The sequence below is a fragment of the Anopheles funestus genome, chromosome 2RL, assembly GCF_943734845.2.
Source record: "Anopheles funestus chromosome 2RL, idAnoFuneDA-416_04, whole genome shotgun sequence".
NCBI classification, from domain to species: Eukaryota; Metazoa; Arthropoda; class Insecta; order Diptera; family Culicidae; genus Anopheles; species Anopheles funestus.
The window spans coordinates 89,714,176-89,734,449 of NC_064598.1; the positions used below are offsets into that span (position 1 = coordinate 89,714,176).

At 41.4% G+C, this 20,274-nt stretch overlaps 1 protein-coding gene across 4 annotated transcripts in view; it reads left to right on the forward strand.

Annotated features, from left to right (window-relative positions):
- Positions 1–20,274, forward strand: part of LOC125762102 (protein Star) — a 31,804-nt gene that overhangs the window by 2,047 nt on the left and 9,483 nt on the right. The window contains exons 1-3 of one of the 4 annotated variants that reach the window (XM_049423867.1): positions 5,760–5,951; positions 7,059–7,571; positions 17,016–17,443. In XM_049423867.1, coding sequence (XP_049279824.1) covers positions 7,555–7,571; positions 17,016–17,443 — 445 coding nt within the window. In that variant the 5' untranslated portion in view covers positions 5,760–5,951; positions 7,059–7,554. Of the gene's footprint in view, positions 1–5,759; positions 5,952–7,058; positions 7,572–17,015; positions 17,444–20,274 lie in introns of those variants that run through there. The other 3 variants (XM_049423868.1, XM_049423869.1, XM_049423870.1) reach the window with 3 other exon arrangements.

Below are 20,274 nucleotides of genomic sequence, written 5' to 3' on the forward strand. Positions count from 1 at the left end.
ATTGGTTTCAGCTCTATCTGTCTGGTGCATTTTTGAAGTGGTTTTACATTTTAGGACTTCACCTTTTCGTGTCCTGTTTGTCGACTGGCCAAAATGCTCAATTTCGTCTACTGTTGCTTCAACAAGGGGAGCAGATCAATTAGTAACTGGGTAATAGGTTCCCTTCTTTATTATCATGTTTTCCTCTTCTTTCCAGCATCGAAAAACGCATGTCAACATTAGTTCCCCCGTTTTGAGGAATTGCTATACAAAACTCTTTCCCATTACACTTGCGATCGACAATCGCCAATATGGACGTTCGCAGCATGGGTTGTAAACATTGGAAAAATGCTACACCCACACAGTTTTTCACTGCAACACTACACCATCGAGAGAGAGAGAGAGAAAGGGAGGAAAAAAACAAACGATCAGCACCACATTCCATCGCAAATCACAACCCAACCACCCCCGGCCTAGGTTTGGATTGTGTATTTCGCTGGCCACGTGCCATTTCTCGTGCACGGAATGGTGCTGCCGAAACCGGAAGACGTATTTTAAACCAAAACCCCGTTCACTCCACCGATTCTCGGTCTGTTGGAGAACGTGTGTGTGTTTTTTTATTACGTTTGTGATAGCGAGAAATTTAAAATTGCTACGTTTCGAATGGCGTGCCTATGGCGATTATTGTTTGGATGTGGAGTGGGTTGGGTTTGGTTCTTTTACGAATGCAATAGACATAAAATGCAGTCCAGTGTAAGGTTAAGATTAGAATTCCCCCCCAGGGGTCGTGTTATCTGTTTATCTGTGTACGATCGTAATGTCCGTTCTGCATGAAGTTAGTGTTATTTCGGTTAATGATGGAACATTACTGTCGGGAATGTTACCGTACGTATGTACGTAAATCAATTTTTTACGGCCAAACACAGAAATTATGTGCTTTATTGTAACTGCAGTTGTAAATTAAATTTAAATTTATGTGATTTGAGCAATCATGTTTGCGTCGGAATACCTGTAAGTGTCATTGAAAATTTGTGGTTTGCTGTAGCTAATTTTGTATGATTTTGTATTATTGTTCATTAAATTTGGAAAATTAAAAACATTGACGAAAACTATTATTAACTTACATTGTTTAATGTTATCATAAATTACATAGGTTCCATCATCCACGTCGTCTACCGTTTGTAGTTCTAATACAATAATATGTTTGCACCAAACAAATCAATTGCTTTCGATTGAGCTGACTTTAGCTGACCAGCCAGCTAGTAGCCAACACCAACAACTACAAGGCAAAACTGTGTTCTGTCCAACCTTTTTTCTCTTGCTCGTCCCCAAGTACGGTCCTCTGTGCATTGTAGTGTCGTAAGTGTAGGTTAGCGTATAAGCGTATAGTGTAAGCGTTAGATGTAAGTATATGTATGTATGTATTAGACTAAGAATAAAGAGTCAGTCGATAAATAGCACTCGAACGAGCAACACCTAACTTCATAATAGTTGGCGACGAGGAAAAAGCAAACGAAAAGTCAAATATTAGTCATGTCGTTAATCGGAGAAATTGAACCATTTGTCATGGGCGAAAGCATCAGGGAGTACTTGGAACGTATTGATATTTTTTTCCAAGTTAACGAGGTGGAAGATTCAAAGAAAACAGTGATGTTGTTAACGTTGGGAGGAGCATCGCTGTATAGCCTCATATCAAAGATGGTGTTGCCTGAACAGCCAAAGACGCTAAACTACGAGAAGCTGTGCATTAAGCTGCAAGAGCAATTGGAACAGAAAGTCAACGTAGTGGCGGAACGGTTCAACTTTAGAAACTGTCTACAAAAAGATAGTTCTGTTGCGGAGTACATCGTGGAACTGAAATCGCTCGCACAATCGTGTAAATTCACGTGCTGTCTAAAGGAAAGCTTGCGAGATCAATTAGTAGTTGGTGTCCGAGATGAAGGACTAAGGAAACGTCTTCTTCGAGAGTCCGAGTTAACATTCGAGAGTGCAGAAAATATCGCCAGAACATGGGAAGCTGCGGATGAACAAAACGAAACATTTACATCGAAAGAGAAACCGAGGGAAATGGCGGTGATTAAGTGTGCGCCAAAACGAAGCGTCGGTCCAAAAGTGCACTACCACCGTGGGAACAGTACACCTTTACATCAACAGAGCTACACGCATAAGCAGCAGCAGCAGCAGCAGCAGCAGCAGCAGCAGTGTTACAGATGTGGAAGATCGCATAATCCACAGACATGTCCTGCGCGTATGTGGCAGTGTTTCAACTGTAAGAAGTATGGTCATGTGTCGTCGTGTTGCCGAAGTACGAACGTGCATAGTTTGCGAGCGGAACCGAAGGATGTGTCGCTAACACGCATATTAGAAGAGAATACGATCAGTAATCCAGAAGTGTGCGTTTTAAATATCAACGGTGTAGACATTGCGTTTGAGATAGACTGTGGTGCGTGTAATACGGTAATACCGGAGAGTGTGTATCGGAAAGAGTTTGCTAATGTCGAATTAGAACAAACACATTTGCGTTTTATTACGGCATCGGGTCAACGTCTGACACCGTTAGGAAAAATATGCGTAAACGTAGCGATAAAAAGTAAAACGGTCCGTCTAGAAGTCAACGTAATTAAAACAGAAAATAACGGTAATCCTTTACTAGGTCGTGATGCGTTGGATATATTATTTCCGGATTGGCGAAAAGGTTTTAAATTAAATCAAATCGAAGCGGACAAATGGCTTGGAGACATGAAAAAAATGTTTCCGAATCTAACAAACGGAAATAACAAGGAAACGATAGAAGGGTTTGAAGCCAGTTTAGTGTTAAAACCTAATTTTACCCCAATTTTCCATAAAGCGTATTCAGTGCCGTTCGCATTAATAGAAAAAGTTGAAGCCAACCTAGATAAATTAGTGAATGACGGTATACTAGTACCAATACGTACATCAGCGTGGGCGAGCCCTATAGTGGTTGTAGGAAAAAGTGATGGCTCAGTACGTATCTGTTTGGATGGAAAAGCTACGATAAATAAATATCTTACGGTAGAACATTACCCATTACCGAGGATTGATGATATTTTGGCGAAAATTGCAAATTGGACAGTTTTTTGCAAAATAGACCTAACAGGAGCGTACTTGCAAGTAAAGTTATCAGAAAATTCGCAAAATATTTGTACTATAAATACGCATAAAGGGCTATACAAGTACACTAGAATGCCATTTGGAGTACAGTCTGCGCCTGCAATATTTCAAACAATAGTAGATCAAATATTGTTAAAGACTAAAGGCATTGCGTATATGGACGACATACTCGTTGGCGGAGAAAATGAAAAACAATGCATGGAGAATGTATGCGAAGTTTTAAAAAGGCTGGAATTGCATAAAGTAAAGAAAAACGAAAAGAAGTCGGAATTTTTTAAAACAGAAATAGAGTACCTAGGCTACAAAATATCAAAGAACGGAATAACACCAAATGAGTCAAAAGTAAAAGCGATTATTGAAGCACCGGTACCATCAGATGTGATGCAATTACAAGCGTATCTAGGCATGATAAATTATTACAGCAGGTTTTTGCCAAATCTAGCAACAATATTGAGTCCGATGTATGAACTTCTACGCAAAGACAAAAAATATGTATGGTCAAAGGAATGTCAGGAATCATTCGAAAAAGCGAAATCAATGTTAGTAGATAACAACGTTTTAGTACCATTTGATCCTAAAAAACCTGTTATTTTAGCAGTAGATGCAAGTCCTTACGGTTTAGGTGCAGTTTTGTCTCATGAAATTGGAGGGGTAGAAAAACCTATATATTTTGCTTCAACAACTCTTTCTCAAGCACAGAGAAATTACGCACAGGTTCATAAGGAAGCATTAGCCGTTGTTTTCGGTGTCCAAAAGTTTCATAAATACATTTACGGAATCAAATTCAAACTGGTAACAGATAACTCAGGCGTCAAAGAAATATTCAAACCGTCAAGAACAACTTCGTCTATAGCAGTAGCTAGGCTGAGCCGATGGGCATTGTTATTAGCCAATTATGAATATGTGATAGAGCATAGGCCAGGAAAATGTATGGGTCACGTGGATGGGTTAAGTAGATTACCTTTGGCAGAAATTTTAGAGATAGATGAGGAGTTCACACAATTAAATGCGATTTCGTCTTCCTCAATTATCGATATTGAGTTGGTCAAACAATTCCAAAAGTCAGATAGTATTTTGCAAAAAGTCTACAAAAATGTTAAGTATGGATGGTCGAACAATGTGAAATGGGAGTTGAAAGATTATGCTAAAGTTAGTAACAGTTTAGCAATAGAAGATGGAGTATTATTTTTTAACGATCGAGTAGTAATACCAGATAAGCTGAAAGATAAAATAGTCAGTCTATTCCATGAAAACCATGATGGTTTGGTAAGAATGAAAATGTCAGCTAGGAAACTCGTGTGGTGGAAAAATATGGATAGAGATTTTGAGCAGTATATAAAAGCATGTCAAGTCTGTCAGTGTAGACAAATCGTACCAAAAGAAATAGTCGCAACCAAATGGTTGCAATGTACGCGTCCGTTTCAAAGAGTGCATATAGATTTTTTCTTTTTTGAAAATAGTACGTTATTTATAATAGTCGATAGTTTTTCCAAGTTCATGGAAGTAAAAATTATGAAAAGTACTAAGGCAGAAAATGTTATAGAGATGCTAGAAATATTTTTTGCATATTTTGGGTTACCAGAGGAAATCGTGTCAGATAATGGTCCTCCATTTAGTTCAGAAAAGTTTTTGTCGTTCTTAAGAGCAAAAGGTATAAAAGTGAGTAAGTCCCCGCCGTACCACCCACAGTCAAACGGGTTGGCCGAGAGAGCGGTTAGGACAGTAAAAGATAGTCTAAAAAAGTATTTGTTGGATACAAGATTAAAACCATTAAGTCTACAAAGGAAGCTGAATCACTTTCTAATCAGTTATAGAAATAGTCCATGTACTGTAACTAAAGTCACGCCGTCGGAGAGAGTATTTTGCTACGTACCACACACATTAATAACAAAAGTAAATCCTATAAAAGGACACGAAAGACAAATCTTAACTAAGGTAGAATCAAGAAGGCAAGTTCCAATGATAACAAATCATGATCAGTATGAAGAAGAGGAAGAAGTGTATTACAAAAATCACTTTAAGGAACATATGAGATGGATTCCAGCAATAGTCAAAAAGAAAATAAGTGGTCTAAGATACTTAATAAGTCTGAATGGAGTAATACGCATGGTGCATAAAAACCAAATAAGGAAAAAGGATAGTAGGATGAGTAAGAATGTAATTGTAGTACCAACAAATGTAAATATTTCACATAAAAGGAAAAGGAGTGAATCAAGTCCTCCACCGTTAAGACGATCGAAAAGACTGGAAGGACAACCAAGATTAAAGTATCCTAGATAGAAAGTAAACTTCGTTTAAGGGGGAGAATGTAGTGTCGTAAGTGTAGGTTAGCGTATAAGCGTATAGTGTAAGCGTTAGATGTAAGTATATGTATGTATGTATTAGACTAAGAATAAAGAGTCAGTCGATAAATAGCACTCGAACGAGCAACACCTAACTTCATAATATGCATGCTTTCCCGTTTCTGCTTACATTGTTTTGTGTGCTTGTGCGGCTTCCGAATGCCGAACCATATGTCACTCGGTACAACAAAACCGAACCGGCCCTGGCCCGGTGGGACCCTTTTCTTTTCTTCGCCGGCCCTTTTCCCTTGGCCGAACGTTTCGTCCCTTTTGCCCAGTGCAGTACACACGCGCGCACCACTTGGGAAACCAGTTCGCTCCGCCGTACGCAAAAGGCTGCCCTTGCTGTGGATGAGCGCGTTAGCTCTTTTCGGCCGTGTTCTCTCATTTACGCTCGAGCTGCGGTGAAGATCGGTCGTGTGTGTCTATAGTTGCCGCGCGTAGTTTTAACGGTAGGCCGCCCGTTTTGTGCCCGTCTGAGTCTTTCGTTCGCGTGCGGTTAGTCTCCTGCAGTACAAGAATTGGGGAAATCGGTTTTGTTTTTGCAGACATTTTAACGGTTGCGGCTGTTATCATGTTTTTTTTTATGCGACGAAGTTAAACGATTCGTGTTTTAGTGTGTTTTGTATGCATTTACCATGATGTGTGTTGTGCGGTGTGATTATTTGTGGGCAATTTGCAAGCAAGAAGTGAATAAAGTCAGCGGAAAGCTGAAGGAATCCGAATGCGTTACGTCAGCGTTCGCTTACACACGGCGTACGGTGTACCAGGCCAATGTATCAAATGCGACCTGTTGGTGGTGTTTCTGTTGTTGCTGCTGATTGCTGCAGCCTAGCCCGCCATCGCCGTCATCGAGTGTTGTCAATTTGTGTGCGCGATCGTCGATGATCTCGTCTCGTTTTGTCTTTGCTTCTCGCCGTGTCTGGCTCGATCACATCGTAAAACCGTTTATCTTAGCAAACTACCGGAACGTAGGACATTAATTGACCAGCAGAGTTGTTCCAATTAATAGTGATGGTGGCTTTACTTTTTTTACTCGATGTCGGTGGGGAGGTTTTGTTTTTTTCCCCATCCCCAAACCGGGTAAAATTCCATCCCATCCATCTGACCTCACTTGGGAGACACGTTACTGAAGCGTATTTCCTCACTAAAAACCCATTTTCCCACGCAAATCTTTTTGTAGCTCTCATCCGCCACAATGAGCCTACCGGACGAAACAAAAAAGAAAGATCTTGTTCGAAAAGTGCATTTAGATGTAATTTGTTGTTATGTTACTGTTTTTTATTTAGCAAAGGTTTCATTTTACCATTTAATGCATCAAAAAGGAAGGTTTTTTTTATTATTGCATTAGACAACCACGAGAAATACACGAGAAACGACTTTACGGTCGTATTCTCCTTAAGCCATCTTGAATGTCATTAAATCGTGATCATGTTGAAGGGCAAAGGGAAGCAATAGAGAACGAGACAGTAAAAAAAAAGATACCCGTGTGAAGAAGATGATTTTGTAAATATTAAATAATTCAAAATTAACGAATTAGTCAAGTTTTATGAGTAACGTAAAATAAGGGAATAAAAGTTACTAATATGTGTGTGTTTTTTTTAGTAGTTGTGCTTAAGTGATATAAAAGCTTGATAATTATATTATTACGTATAGTGCGTAAAGTGCGTCATACAGTTCCCGGTTTCGTACCCGTTTGTCCTGGTGTTATTGCATACGCGATCGGTGGGTGTGTACAGCTGCAATCTGCTGAGTGCACTCACTGACGTGTGTTGACTGCGATCGCAGTTTCCACAAGGACGGGAACTTAATGGTGCTGTGTGTGCAAGAAGCAGCGGTTGATTGTTTGTGCAAGAACGAACGAAAGTCATAATTCACCTTAGTGGCGCAACAGCCTGAGAACAGAAGGAGAAGCAGCCTGTTGCAGCACTGGAAGGTTGTAAGAAACGATCAAGGAAGAAAGCTTTGCTAAGCAAACGCTAGGAAACGTCTAGAACGTTTTGTTTTTAAGCGTCGCAGCGAGCGAGCGAGGTCGGCCGATAAGAAGACGGATTCTTCAGATCTTGTTCGCTGATCGATACGAGCACAGCAGTGAGCAACGATGACGATCTTTAGCTCGTAAGTGTCACACTTGTTAATGGTTATTCTTGACATTTCACAATCGTTTAATATCGAACCTTTTTTTTATTAATCTAAACGATCGATTTGTATATTACTGCTAATTAAGTCCGCGTAACTAAATATCGTCCGGTTTGGAATCGAATTAGCAGCTGTTGGGCCTTAATTTAAAAGATTCAAAAACATTAGAAATCAAGCTGAGGCATATGGGATAAAAAGGAATAAAAGGCGAAAGGGAATCTTTAGTTAATATACTTTGGCGTCTTTTATTTCTAAGGACATTAATGTGAACTGATATCGTGCCTAGTAATCATCATTTGCGGAGGTTAAGTCTTTGGTACAATTAAAGCAACGTAATCTTATTTAAAGCACACTGGCAAATGTCTTCGCAAATGGTAAAAGTGAACACGAAATTGGAACACTTTATAGTGAAGCATTCCGGCAATTCGTGTTGTGTATGCAATAAACAAATATTTATACATGATCGTAAGTTTAAAGGGTTTCCGTGGAACAAAGCAGAAAACCCTCACATATTGTTTCCATCGCTGTGTTGCATCATCATTACCTTCCGATGTTTGGAAATGTTTGGAAACATTTCTCTCTACACACGCAATTAGTAGTGTGATCAAAATACTACCTACTGTTTGTTCTTTTATAATTAAAACAAAGTGTTTCGATCCAAAAAAAAAACATAATCATCAAACCGCAAAGCACTTTCCGTCGATCGTAATGTTTACTTGTGATTTATTTGTTTGGTTAGCAAAAGCAGTGAGCGATGCGGAAGGTTCGGTAGGGTTGGCAGAATGGTGTGGCACGATGAAGGCAGCCACCTGTCGCATAGGATGGTTGATGGTAGGGTTCGGTTCGAACCTCGATCGGTGAAAACGGTGTGCGCACCGTATCGCGTTCGATCGATGTTGGGCCACGATAGATCGATCGACGCAACCGCAGAGGAGAAATCATCGCCGTCAGATCGGTGAATCCAGATATGGGGAGGATGAAACACACAGGGAACCGAATGTGGGAGAAAGGTGCACTAGCGAGCAGCAACTTCTGGTCTAATTTATTTCAAACATGCCTTTTCCTGCCCTGGCCGATTGATGACGATGAAAATCTATTGCTTCCGCTCGACCGTGAGCGCGCGGTACGAGGTTGGATTCATAATTAATGAACCAAACTGGGGGGGAGGGGTTTTGGAAAATTTTTGGGGCCCAAAGGGTTTCTTTTCTCCTCCTCCCCAAGTTTACCCGGGACATGGCTTTTTGGCCTCCTGGAGCAACACAGACACAGTAGCGGAACGATGTAAAGGTGTTTAGCAGTTACGAGATTTGTTGTGTTGTGGTTGTTTATATTTTGTTTTGTTTGCATTATGTTTCATCATCATTTCTCACCGATCGAAAGTGTTTTTGGTTCTAGTAAGATACGACGATGACGATTCTTTTTGATTCTCAATGGAAATGTGAAAGAAAAGGAGGAAAAGTGTGGAAGTTGTATTTTCCAAGTGCGTAATACAATTAAGTATCGTGGGAAATTTGACATTAAAAAATCATTGTTCGTATCAATTCGCTGCATACAAACAATTTTGTTTTTTATTTTTATTAAGATCGGAAGAAAACAACCGGAAAGGTAATGTCCGAGCAAAAAAAACCTCAAACAACGAACGAAAGCACACAATCCATACAAAACTGGCGGAAGAATGAAGAACCGTAAAGAATGTGGTTGATTTTGGTTTCCTTTCGCTCCGATCACCACCCGATCGTTAACGGGTGGGCAAATGACGAAATGACTGAATAAATCAAACTGAACCGTTTGCAGTGGCTGGCCGCTTAGGTGTCCCGGGAGCGTACCGAAAGGGTAGGTAACCATTTTAAAAAAAGAAGCAATTGCGGAAGTAAGGGACAGCAAGCAAAAAAAATCAAACCGGAAGAACGGAAGGAAGGAAAACGATTCAACGACTGTAGATCATTACGGGCAAATCCCCGACCGGCAGCTGAACAGTTGTGTGATGCTGTAATATACGCTGGCAAACGAATGTCAAGTTCGGAAGTAACCTCCGAGTGTAAAGAAAGCGTAAAAGAAACAACCACAACAAAAACACGCATTTTCCGGAAGCACTTATATCCGGTCGCAGTCTTCGCAGGGCTTTGATGAGCGTGAGGAAGGTTAAATCGATAGGAGCAGAAAGGAAGCGAGTTGACGGAGAAGGAGAAGTAGCACGGGTGCTAAGAGCGCAAGAAAAAAAAAGTGTCCGGAAGAGGTAATGACGATGGGTTTCGTTGGTTTACATCAATCAGCGAACGGATTTACAGCATCTTTGGTACACAAAAAAAACGTTAGAACAAATACGCTTTTTTTGTTATATTCATGGAGATTCTTTACCTTACCAATTCACACACGTTAAAGTAGTGAAAATAATTACAATATCTTGAAGCAGATTATTCCTCGCGGAACGCGTCGCGCCGTAAATGTTCAGATATTAATGACGCAACCGCTCAGAAGATATTCTCCGGTTTTCTTAATAGACCGGACATTGTGATGGCGATAGGTTGTCGCCTTTCGAGCACTACCACGCCCAGCAACTGCGTGTGATCGTTACCAAGTTGTCTGTAATTAGGTGCGTGCTCCCCAGGGAAGAATGTGGAGCGTCTTGGGTCTTCGATCGTACGGAAACCTTAGTGCGTGTCTCGCTTCCGGTCCGTGTTGGAAAGGTAGACATGCCTTAGGAAAAAAAAACTCCCCATCAACCATTAGATAGCGGAGCTCTGGACTTTTTGCTGGTCATCAGTGTTGTCTGTTTTCTTGTGTGGAAGTTCTTTTTTTCGCCTCCTTTGTAACGTAGCCCCACGTAGCCGGGAAACGAGCACTGAAATTGAGAAGTTTTCAACAATTTATTATCGCTGAAGGTAATTTGTTTGCCGGAATTGAGATCACCTGGTTGTGTGTTGACAGCTAGGAGAAATGTTCGCAATTTGCTGCTCAATGATGTGACAATTGTTCATACATCAGCAGCTTTTAAATACTTCCGAAAGATTAGGGCTTTATTGATAAATTCATAGTATATTGGGAGCTTAAAGCGATCAAAAGTTGAAATTTACATTCTTAACATGTTTATATGTACAACTTTCTATTCACTGTTTAACTCTGCTTTAGTTTTAAAGTTAAAGAGATCGTCGACAATGTTGACAATGTTCACTTTTGTGGATACCCAACGATGAAAGTTCTGTAATTACAGACATCCGAACGATTATCTCTTTACCCATCATCAGTCGAACAAGTTCTGGAAGTTATACCCATCGGCTAGAAGACGTGCACGTGTTGTGACTCCGACACTGGCAATCGTTTTCCCGGTCCGAAGGGTACTTCCGCCGACCGAGCACGGTTCCTAATTTGAGCGACCTGAGAATAAGTCCGGGACCAGAGTGTCCGGGTGTATAAATCCCAGCGTACGCGGGAACAGATTTTCATCCTCATCAAGACGTGCCGTTTTTGCCCGAAGGTAGACAGGAGCGGCGCAGCGATGGCGTGCGAAGGAAACAAACGGGAAACCACCAGAAAGCGATAATGTAATGCGAACAGAACGGGAACTTATCGTGATACGTGCGCTCTGCTTTGTTGTCTTGTCCCCGAATCGTTCGGAATGGTGCATCCAACTACTCCTGTGAGCAATCGCGAAGTCAACCTGTAATCAACCAGAACAAGTCGTCGTTGAATGCCAGGTGCCAGGTGCATCATGCATCATGACCAACGTTTTTTTTTACCCTGGGTCTTCCCAGAGCCGGAAGTGCGCAATCAGTCCTCAGGCACGGAGGATCCCCTGGAGCGGTAACCGGACGATGGTGGATATGTCCAGTGCAGTAACACTTGCCCGAAAGACCCTTTTCTGTCTCTCTCTCTCTCGATTGTCTCTATTGTCCTTCGCATGTTATCCGTCGATTTCATTGACTTGATTTGATTTCAGCAGTGAGAAAATGTTCGATGGATAATTTATAACGGTTTCCCTTCATTATTGCCGTCGTCCTTGCGCGGACTAGATGGCTCGTAATCGAAAAACGTGAAGAAGGCACTATAAACATGGAGATAGTTATTTAACGATATTTAGCGTCCTGTATGTACTGTAAGCGTTTTGGAACTATTCATTCGGGAGTGCAGGAAGCTGAAAAGGAAAGAGAAAAGGAACGCCCTGAGGTGCGAGTCCTGCCCTAAACAAATTACTATCCTCGCATGTCAAGAAGGCACGATATTCTGGGAAAAAGTGGGCAAAATTTATGCTAATTGCTGCCGGGCGACAAGGACCAAGGGAAGGCCAAGCTGTGTGCGGGCTTCTTTTGCGCTGCGATATAAAATGATAATCGGCGAGTTCCTGTTTGATTGTACACGTACGTCCCGTTAATGCGACCGCAGGGTGTGGGAACTGTTCCGTAGTGATGTGCAGGACGGAATGATGAGCTATATTTAAACGGTGTAATGGGTTGGTTCGTCTTATTTTTTTTTTGCATTATTATAATATTTTAAGTGGGTTTCGAATATTTACGAAACTGCGCTGGAAACCATCAGCCCGAGGACGTGGAGGTTTCAGACAAGGGTGAATTGGTTCACGTACAGCAAACCGTTCCTGAAACGTTCCTCTGTTTTTGGGGAAAATGTGGACATAAGTTTTAAGTTGGACAGAGGCGTCTCGAGATGTTTGGCATAAGCTACGAGGATGTCTTGGGAAATCTAATCTCCTTTGCAAGAATGTTAACAATTCTTTTTGGAGGGACCATCTCACAATCCTCTACTATGAGCTGCTTAGAATTGGAAAGACAAATCAAGTCATTGTTACGCGCATCTTCCTTTACTTCATAAAAAGACGTGCGTCAAAGACAACACATCGTAGTTGAATTCTTTCTCCTGAAGTTGTCAATTCTGCCCTCAATTAGTGGGTAAATCTCGTGCCGGCTGCTACACGCGCTGCTTGTTCCCTTCACCAGTCATGTATCATAAAGTCTTCGGCATGATGATGAAGTTCTGCTGCGACCCATCGCTGTGCCTTGTGCACGACCCAAAAGTATCATCTTCATACGAAAAGGTTGCCATTGCTAGATCCGGTACCAGACGTTAGCGTATCCGGTTTCTCATGCTCCCGCAGCGTAACCTCAGTGCCGGGTCTCGCGTGACATCACTTGGCTTTACGTTTCCGGAATGGCTTTTGTTGGTGTTTTCTTTTAAATTTGTTTCCCCCGTTTGGCCCTTCACTTCCGTGCGCATTCGTCACTTTACGTTACGATGTGGAAATAGGGATAAATGCTTTCGTCCGGTGGGAGTAATAATCTGCATGCCATATTTGCAGCTTGGCGAAAGCTTTTTTTTGTATAACTCTATACAGATATATGTTTTTATACTTTTCCACAAAAAATGTTCATCAAGATATATGACTTCAACAATGTTTAAATATACGCTCAAAGTAACGATCCATTAGGGTACTCGATAAGACATAAAACAGTCACAAAATGGCTTCGTCCGTGGGAATGGAATGCATTTTTTCTAAAGCACCTTGCGACTAAACAGCTGTTCCGTAAAAGCCTCAAAAAAGCAGATGTAGTTCAAATGGTACGGTACCACTATCATGCAACGACATATGTCGGGGTCTTGTGTGTTTTATGGTAGAATCGTTACATCGAAGATCGTCTAACATATGTGTGATGTGGATCGCGGGGAATGAATAATGTGTTTTATATGCTGCTTTCAGTGTACTTATCATTGCATTTTTCTATGAATTGTTGTTAGTTTTACGATAATAGTCTAGTGAACGGATGAAGAACTGAATATAAAACTAAGAATTTGAAAACGCTCCTCGTGTAGAAACGCTGCACCGCGATTAGATACGGCATAAGAGCGTTTTTTTATTTATAAAAAATGTGACTTTGTGATTTTATTCCGTTCTTGAAACGTTTGTATCGGTTCGATCTGAATGGAGAACTTTGCCTAAGCGTCAGAATAGTTCTGTGTACTTTCTTTCCGATGGTCCTTCTTGTCTGTCGCTGGTCGATATCGATTTCATCCTTGCCCGATGAAGCTTGTCTTTCACTTCACATGTTGTTGTTTTTTGTTTGCTGTTCTCTCCTGTTCGCTTTAGGACAGTTGTTGGTTATCTTTCGTGTTCGAAAAACGTATCGTAGCTTCTCGCTTTTGGGTATGTTAAGACCTCCAGCAATGTGCCACATTGCGTACCACACAGATGTGCAGCGGGTGTAAGGATCAGGATAATGAAGCGCAGCATGTGCAGCAGTACCAACAAAAGGAAAGGTTCTGTTTCAGGGGTTTTTTTTGTGCCTTGCTCTCGTGTGCTAAACATTGCCAGGACGTTATTTTATGTGTTCGTCCTTTTTGTTCCTTTAACATACACAGCCACACATGGCTGACGACAACGACGAATAGTGGGTAAGAGAGGAGTTGCAACAGTGCAAGCACCCGATATGAACGTTTTGAAAAGTGTCGAAGGATAACGAACAGCCGAAAAGTAAAGCACAACAACATTCTGGTACTTCGTTTTACACTGATGCGAGAGACATCCGATCGATGTGTTCGAGTGGTTTTGACGCGGGTCATTCCTTGGCCTAGTTGACTTACGAGCAGTGTACGCGACCGAATTTGTAGCTCTACTGATGGTTTACATCCTGTGGACGAATGGTGGAAGAAAAAAAAAGGGAAACAGGTGTGATTATTGGTGAGCCTAGGGTAGAAGGTAATTTATTATACATTATTCTTGCTGCCGTAATGATGATGTATAGATTTTTTATAATCGTTGATTGTGGTTTATAGCAAAACATTATGCAGGTCACTTACTAAAACTTGATACATTTGGTAACTCAAGAACTAGTAGTAACTTTGGGTTGAAAAAAATTACTGCAGAAGCTTTATTACCCAAAAGGATAACCCCAAAAGGGTTTTTTTTCAAGTCATTTCATTCGTTACATTGTAGATTTAAACGTATTATCCCCATCTTAATCAGAATATCCTTTGTTATTTTGTATAAACCTTGTGTTAATATGAAGCAATTCACAATCATGTGTGGCATTATAACGATGGGTCTTTTTCACTTTGGTCGAATGTTTTTCTCATTTCAAATTTCTTATTTTTTTCTTTAACAAAACACAATTCAATCCAGAGGTAAAATCCTATTGATTCTTTGTTCTCCCACCTTATTCCCATTTGGAGAGTCATTTTGGAGGGAACTGATCAGTACCATCGGTAAGGCACAATTCTTCACAAGCCCGGCCTGGGTTCAAATCTCTTCTTCCAATCGTTACTCTCGTCGTTTAAAGCTATTCCCAACTAAGTAAAGCAATGCATATGATCATGATCCTCATCATCATCTGGGTTAAGTGAACTGTATTGTATTGTCTGGGAAAATGAGAAACGATTTATGTGGATTATTTATGTCACTTAAATTGACAAATGTGAAGCTCGATGACTTAATTCTGGTTGGCTGGGGGTGGCTGCACAAAATCCATTCTCGCTTCAATTTATTCTAATGCATTCGTGATTTTTCCTTTCTCTCCGTTTCTCTCTTCCTTTTGGGCAAATTATTACACAAAGAACGACATTGCATGCACACACAAAAACACCCACACACACATGTGTGTGTGTGTGTGATCGTAACAAAGGGCAATAATTCGGTTGAATGACCTCGCTGTACTCATAAATATGCTCCGAACCTTTCTCTCTGGACCTCGTGGACTGGTCTGAGACACGGCGGATACCCATCGCGCGTGTCCGGATCCGATCACCAACAGTCCAAGCCGATGACGATGTCGCTCTGTGACATAAAGAAGGAAGATTGCGTAAAACGTAAAAAAAAAAAATCCCGAATCATTAAAATACAACTTAAAGCACACAAACACACAGCAAACATACTCGCATGCTGCTCTTTGTCCATCAAACGACAGTTCCAGTGCAACTACCCATTCATCACGCAGTGCGCGCGCTTATACGAACGGTTGGAGGATTTTCTTTTATACTTTCTGTTGTGCCAATAAGAATGGATCTTCGCTCGAGTGGAGATCGGCTGTCTGTTGTTTTTTTTTCCTTCTCCCCCTATGTGCAATTTTGCACAACAAACGAATGTGCAGGAGCTGCTAATAAAAATAAATCTCCTCCAAAACCGGGCCTTGAAAGTTGGGATGAAATGTAATGGAACGGTTTGAAGTGCAGAAGCATCCTGTGCACGTGTTCTACTACGTGATCGAGAGAGAGAGATTGTCTTTCTTTTGTTTAACACCCGCATAGAAATGGATGCTAAGGCCCGCATTAATACGCATTCACTTGACACACTTGAGAGATCCGCTTTGAAACCGTAAGGACGAACTGTAAGGCCAAGATTACTATATCTTGGGAAAAATTGTGTAGACTACAAATGGGAACGAATCAGAAACAAAAGTTCTTCGAGACATGGTTTCTAGTTTGTTATAAATATGAGATGAAATTTCTTTCTTCTAAATTGAAGAAATTGCTACTATAAGGATATTAATTCCACACACAATGTATGCACCAGCTACCAAGAAATGCTTTTTTAATATTAAATACGGGCTATTTTGCTTCCTTCTCGGGGGTGGTTCCCCTGTACCTCCGTGTGTACGTGTACCATTTTTCCTGACATACGGACAAAAAGGCATTTTTCTTTGAAACCTGAGTCCACCTGCGAACCCAACCCAAGGAAAGGGTTGAGTTGCATCAATACTCTTCACGCAAGGTATTGCCAGCAAACTTCGTTGCGTTGCGAGGGTTATGGTAGAACCCCGTTTTCCCCGCACTTCGACATCCATCGCACAAATAGATATCAAAGACTGGGAATAGTAACCCCCGCCAAACACCGGATGGGTGCGGTGCAAGACTTTATTGTTCTGCCTTCTCTCCTCTGGCGTGCATATCACCACCCTTGTGCTGTAACCGATGTAAACGTTGGGTGTAGTAATAACAATCGGTTTCCTTGGGTTTTTTTGGTGCACACCTTCTCAAATATTCAATCGTGCGCTCGTTCGGTACGGAAAATTGATCCGCGAGGTTCTTCGCCTTTTTGATATTCGATCATGCGTGAAAGAAGTGTTCAGCTCGGGGGGTGTTCAGCCGTCTTGTTCCATCCGGTATGTTTTTTTCTTCCTCTGAGCTGGGTAAAACACTGTTCGAAAGGGTTCGAACCAAGTTAAACATGTTGGTAAAATGTTTTTTGTTCTATTCGAAGCGTTTTTTGTAACAGAAAAAGAAACACAGTTATTCTCTTTCAAAAAGCCCTGTTTGACGATAAAATGTATGCTACATAACAGGACTTGTAATGTAAAGAGTAAATCCTCACGAACAGGATGGGTTCCTGTATTAGATTACAAAGCAAACGGTACACAGATAATCAAAACCCAGTTGTGCAACGTGCTAAATTTTCTTTCCCTTTCTTTTTTTGCACCATTTTAGTTATGGAATGAGGACGAAAGTCCAGGAGAAGAAAGGAAAAATGTCAACGGATGAACAGCAGCAGCAGCACCAGCAGCAGAACCAAATTCCCAACATTGCCGGAACGATCCTTATCGGCGGTATCGGTGGCCTAGATGGTGGCCAGCAGAAGCAGGCACAATCACAGCACAATCAGCACCCACACCACCTACAGCAGCCGCATCATCTGCACAGCTACGCCCATATACTACCTCATTTGCATCAGTTCAGTACGATGACCGGTTCAAACCCGGCCAGCCTGACCGGCGGCGGTACGGGCGCCTCGAAGCTACCCTCGAAAAGCTCACCCCTCGGACCGTCCCCGTTCCGGCAGCTGCTTCCGGTGACGCTGTGCATCATATCGTTCGCGACCGTACTCAGCATACTGATTATCTACATGGACACCACGGGTAAGTGGCGAAGGTTATCTAGCGCGAGACACTTTTGGCAAAGATACAGAAGAAAAATTATGGTGGCAATTAACGTCCAGAGCGAAAGAGGTACCTCAATCGCTCCGCTCATCTTATTGTGCGCACTCCCGCACAGCCCACGCAAAAAAGAGGTAGCTCCGTACGGAGCGCTACACACAGGAGCGATTGTGCGATGCGCTCCCATTTGAAAATTTCATAAGGCCTTACGTTTTTTGGGAAATTTAGCAACATTTATAAATGTGATATATTTGAATGCGAATTTGTTGCAATAAGTTTCTTTTCACTCAAATAATGCTTTAAATTAAAAATAGAATAAAAAATCAGAAAAAAATTTTTAAAAAATTTTCAACTCGAAAATTTCATAAGGGGTACCCCTTACGTTTTTTTTGGGAAATTTTGCAAAAAAAATTAAATTGATTTATTTTAATGCCAATTGGTTGCAATGTGTTTCTGTTCACTCAAGTAATGCTTTAAATAAAAAAAAGAGTGAACAATAATCAAAAAATCAAAAAAATCAAAAAAATGAAAATTGACTAAGGCTCATTTTTGCACCAAGTTTTGCCTATAACTCTGTCGGTATCCAACGGATCGCCAATCTTTAACCTGTGGTCGATAGATGGCATCAATGGCTACATTTTCTTCTTGGACGGCCATGCTCTCAGATGTCTGTGCCGGAAGTTATTCTAGGAACCAAGTTCCTTACCCTGTTTGAGAAAATGTAAAATTTTCCTCATTTTTGCGCCAAGTTTTGCCTATAACTTGGTCGGTATCCAACGGATCGCCAATCTTTAACTTGTGACCGATAGATGGCATCAATGGCTACATTTTCTTCTTGGACGGCCATGCCCTCAGATGTCTGTGTCAGAAGTTATTCGAGGAACCAAGTTCCATACCCTGTTTGAGAAAATGTAAAATTTTCCTCAATTTTGAGCAATGTAGCAAAATTTTTAAATATGATATATTTGAATGCAAATTTGTTGCAATGTGTTTCTTTTCACTCAAATAATGCTTTAAACACAAAAAAGAATAAAAAATCAGAAAAAAATTTTAAAAAAAATTTCAACTCGAAAATTTCAGAAGGGGCCTTACGTTTTTTTTGGGAAATTTTGCAAAAAAAATTAAATTGATTTATTTTAATGCCAATTGGTTGCAATGTGTTTCTTTTCACTCAAGTAATGCTTTAAATAAAAAAAAATAAAAAAATAGAAAAAAATAAAAAAAATTATAAACATTTGAAAATTTCCTAAGGCTATAGCTAGTGGGTCAGAGCGAAAGAGGTATTTCAATCGCTCCGCTCATCTTATTGTGCGCGCTCCCGCATAGCCCACGGGAAAAAGAGGTACGAAATCGCTCCTTCGTGCAGCGCTCCTTGTGGTGCGAAACTTCGCTCCTGGGAGCGCATCGCACAATCGCTCCTGTGTGCAGCGCTCCGTGTGGAGCTACCTCAAACACACCGCACACTTTAGAAGGCGAGAGCAGTGCGCTCCGCTCTTGCAAAAGAGCTACTTGACCCTACTACTAGTGGCAATATTTGTTCCCATAGCTAGCAATGATTGCTTTATTAGGTCAAAAGTATGTCGGTTCTTCGTGCGATATAAAACGCTCAAAGTTTACCACAGCCTTGCTGCGGGCTGACCTCGCGACACGCAATCAATCAATACATAATGTTGCTCCGACTGGGCAACAAGTTTGTCACCAAAAACTCAAGCAATATCTTAACCTCCACCAAGCACGAAAGAATATGTTTGTCGGCAACCTTCGCAGTATGGTAGTCGCTAGTCCAACGGGGTGAAACAACAGAACGAATTGCAAAGGATGTGAAATATTTTTTTTATGCTCACTCAATTCAATTGGTAGTAGCTTCCTGTCGGTATGAAAAGCTCGCATTGTTATGATGAAGCGATAAGAGGTAGGGTTTAGTTTTTTTTATATACTAGTTTGCTAGTTTCAGACTTGTGCTCGATGTTAATTAACGGCGTAGGGTTCGAAATCGAAACTGCCGCTCTTTTGGACTGTTCGCTTTCGGTCCGAACACGCGGTGATTTCCCGTCGAAGTGAGTTTTTTTCTCTCTCCATTTGTGCTCGAAGCTTGAAAAACAAGTGGGTTAAAAAGGCGCCATTTGCATGATTGTGCAAGCACGTGTTTGCTATAAAGTTAAATCATTAACCCGTTCGCCAAACTGCCATGGGGAATTAAACGAGAAGGAAAATACTTTGTTCCCCAAAAACGGGAAGTTGGACGGTTTGAATTGCCCTTGGTTTGAATTGGTCATTTAGTAGTGCTTTTTGGGGCATCCTGAAATGAGTCTAAACTATGGAATTCACCACTAAAAAAACGTTCACAAGAGGAGAGAAGACTTACGTATAAATGTTACCCAGCCACGGTTGGTGGGTTGTCTGTCGCACGAGTGCGTCATTAGAAAAGAAGCTCGCACGCAGGAAACGCAGCATCGTTGTGGATTGCGTAAAAATAAAGGCTCACCTTGCCGTTTTATCCGCTCGCCGAGCCGTACCTTTTGCGCTGCTGTCGGGCAAATTTTCTGTGGCAAAGAGTCAGCTAAATAAATAAATAAACGGTCGCTAGAAGGGCCCGCGTTGAAAACAACCGCATGGAATCCAATAAAACGCAACCCCAAACGGAAAGACCCCCGGCTCGTTTTAGGAGAGTTTAGACTCGCGCGCTTGCACACGCTCACCCGCTCTGCCGCATTAATGGGACGCAAGCCACATCACTAGACAACCGACACGGTCCCACTGCTGTGGGGTCTCACTCTACATGCTAAGCCTCGCGCACGCTGTCGAAGCCTAGT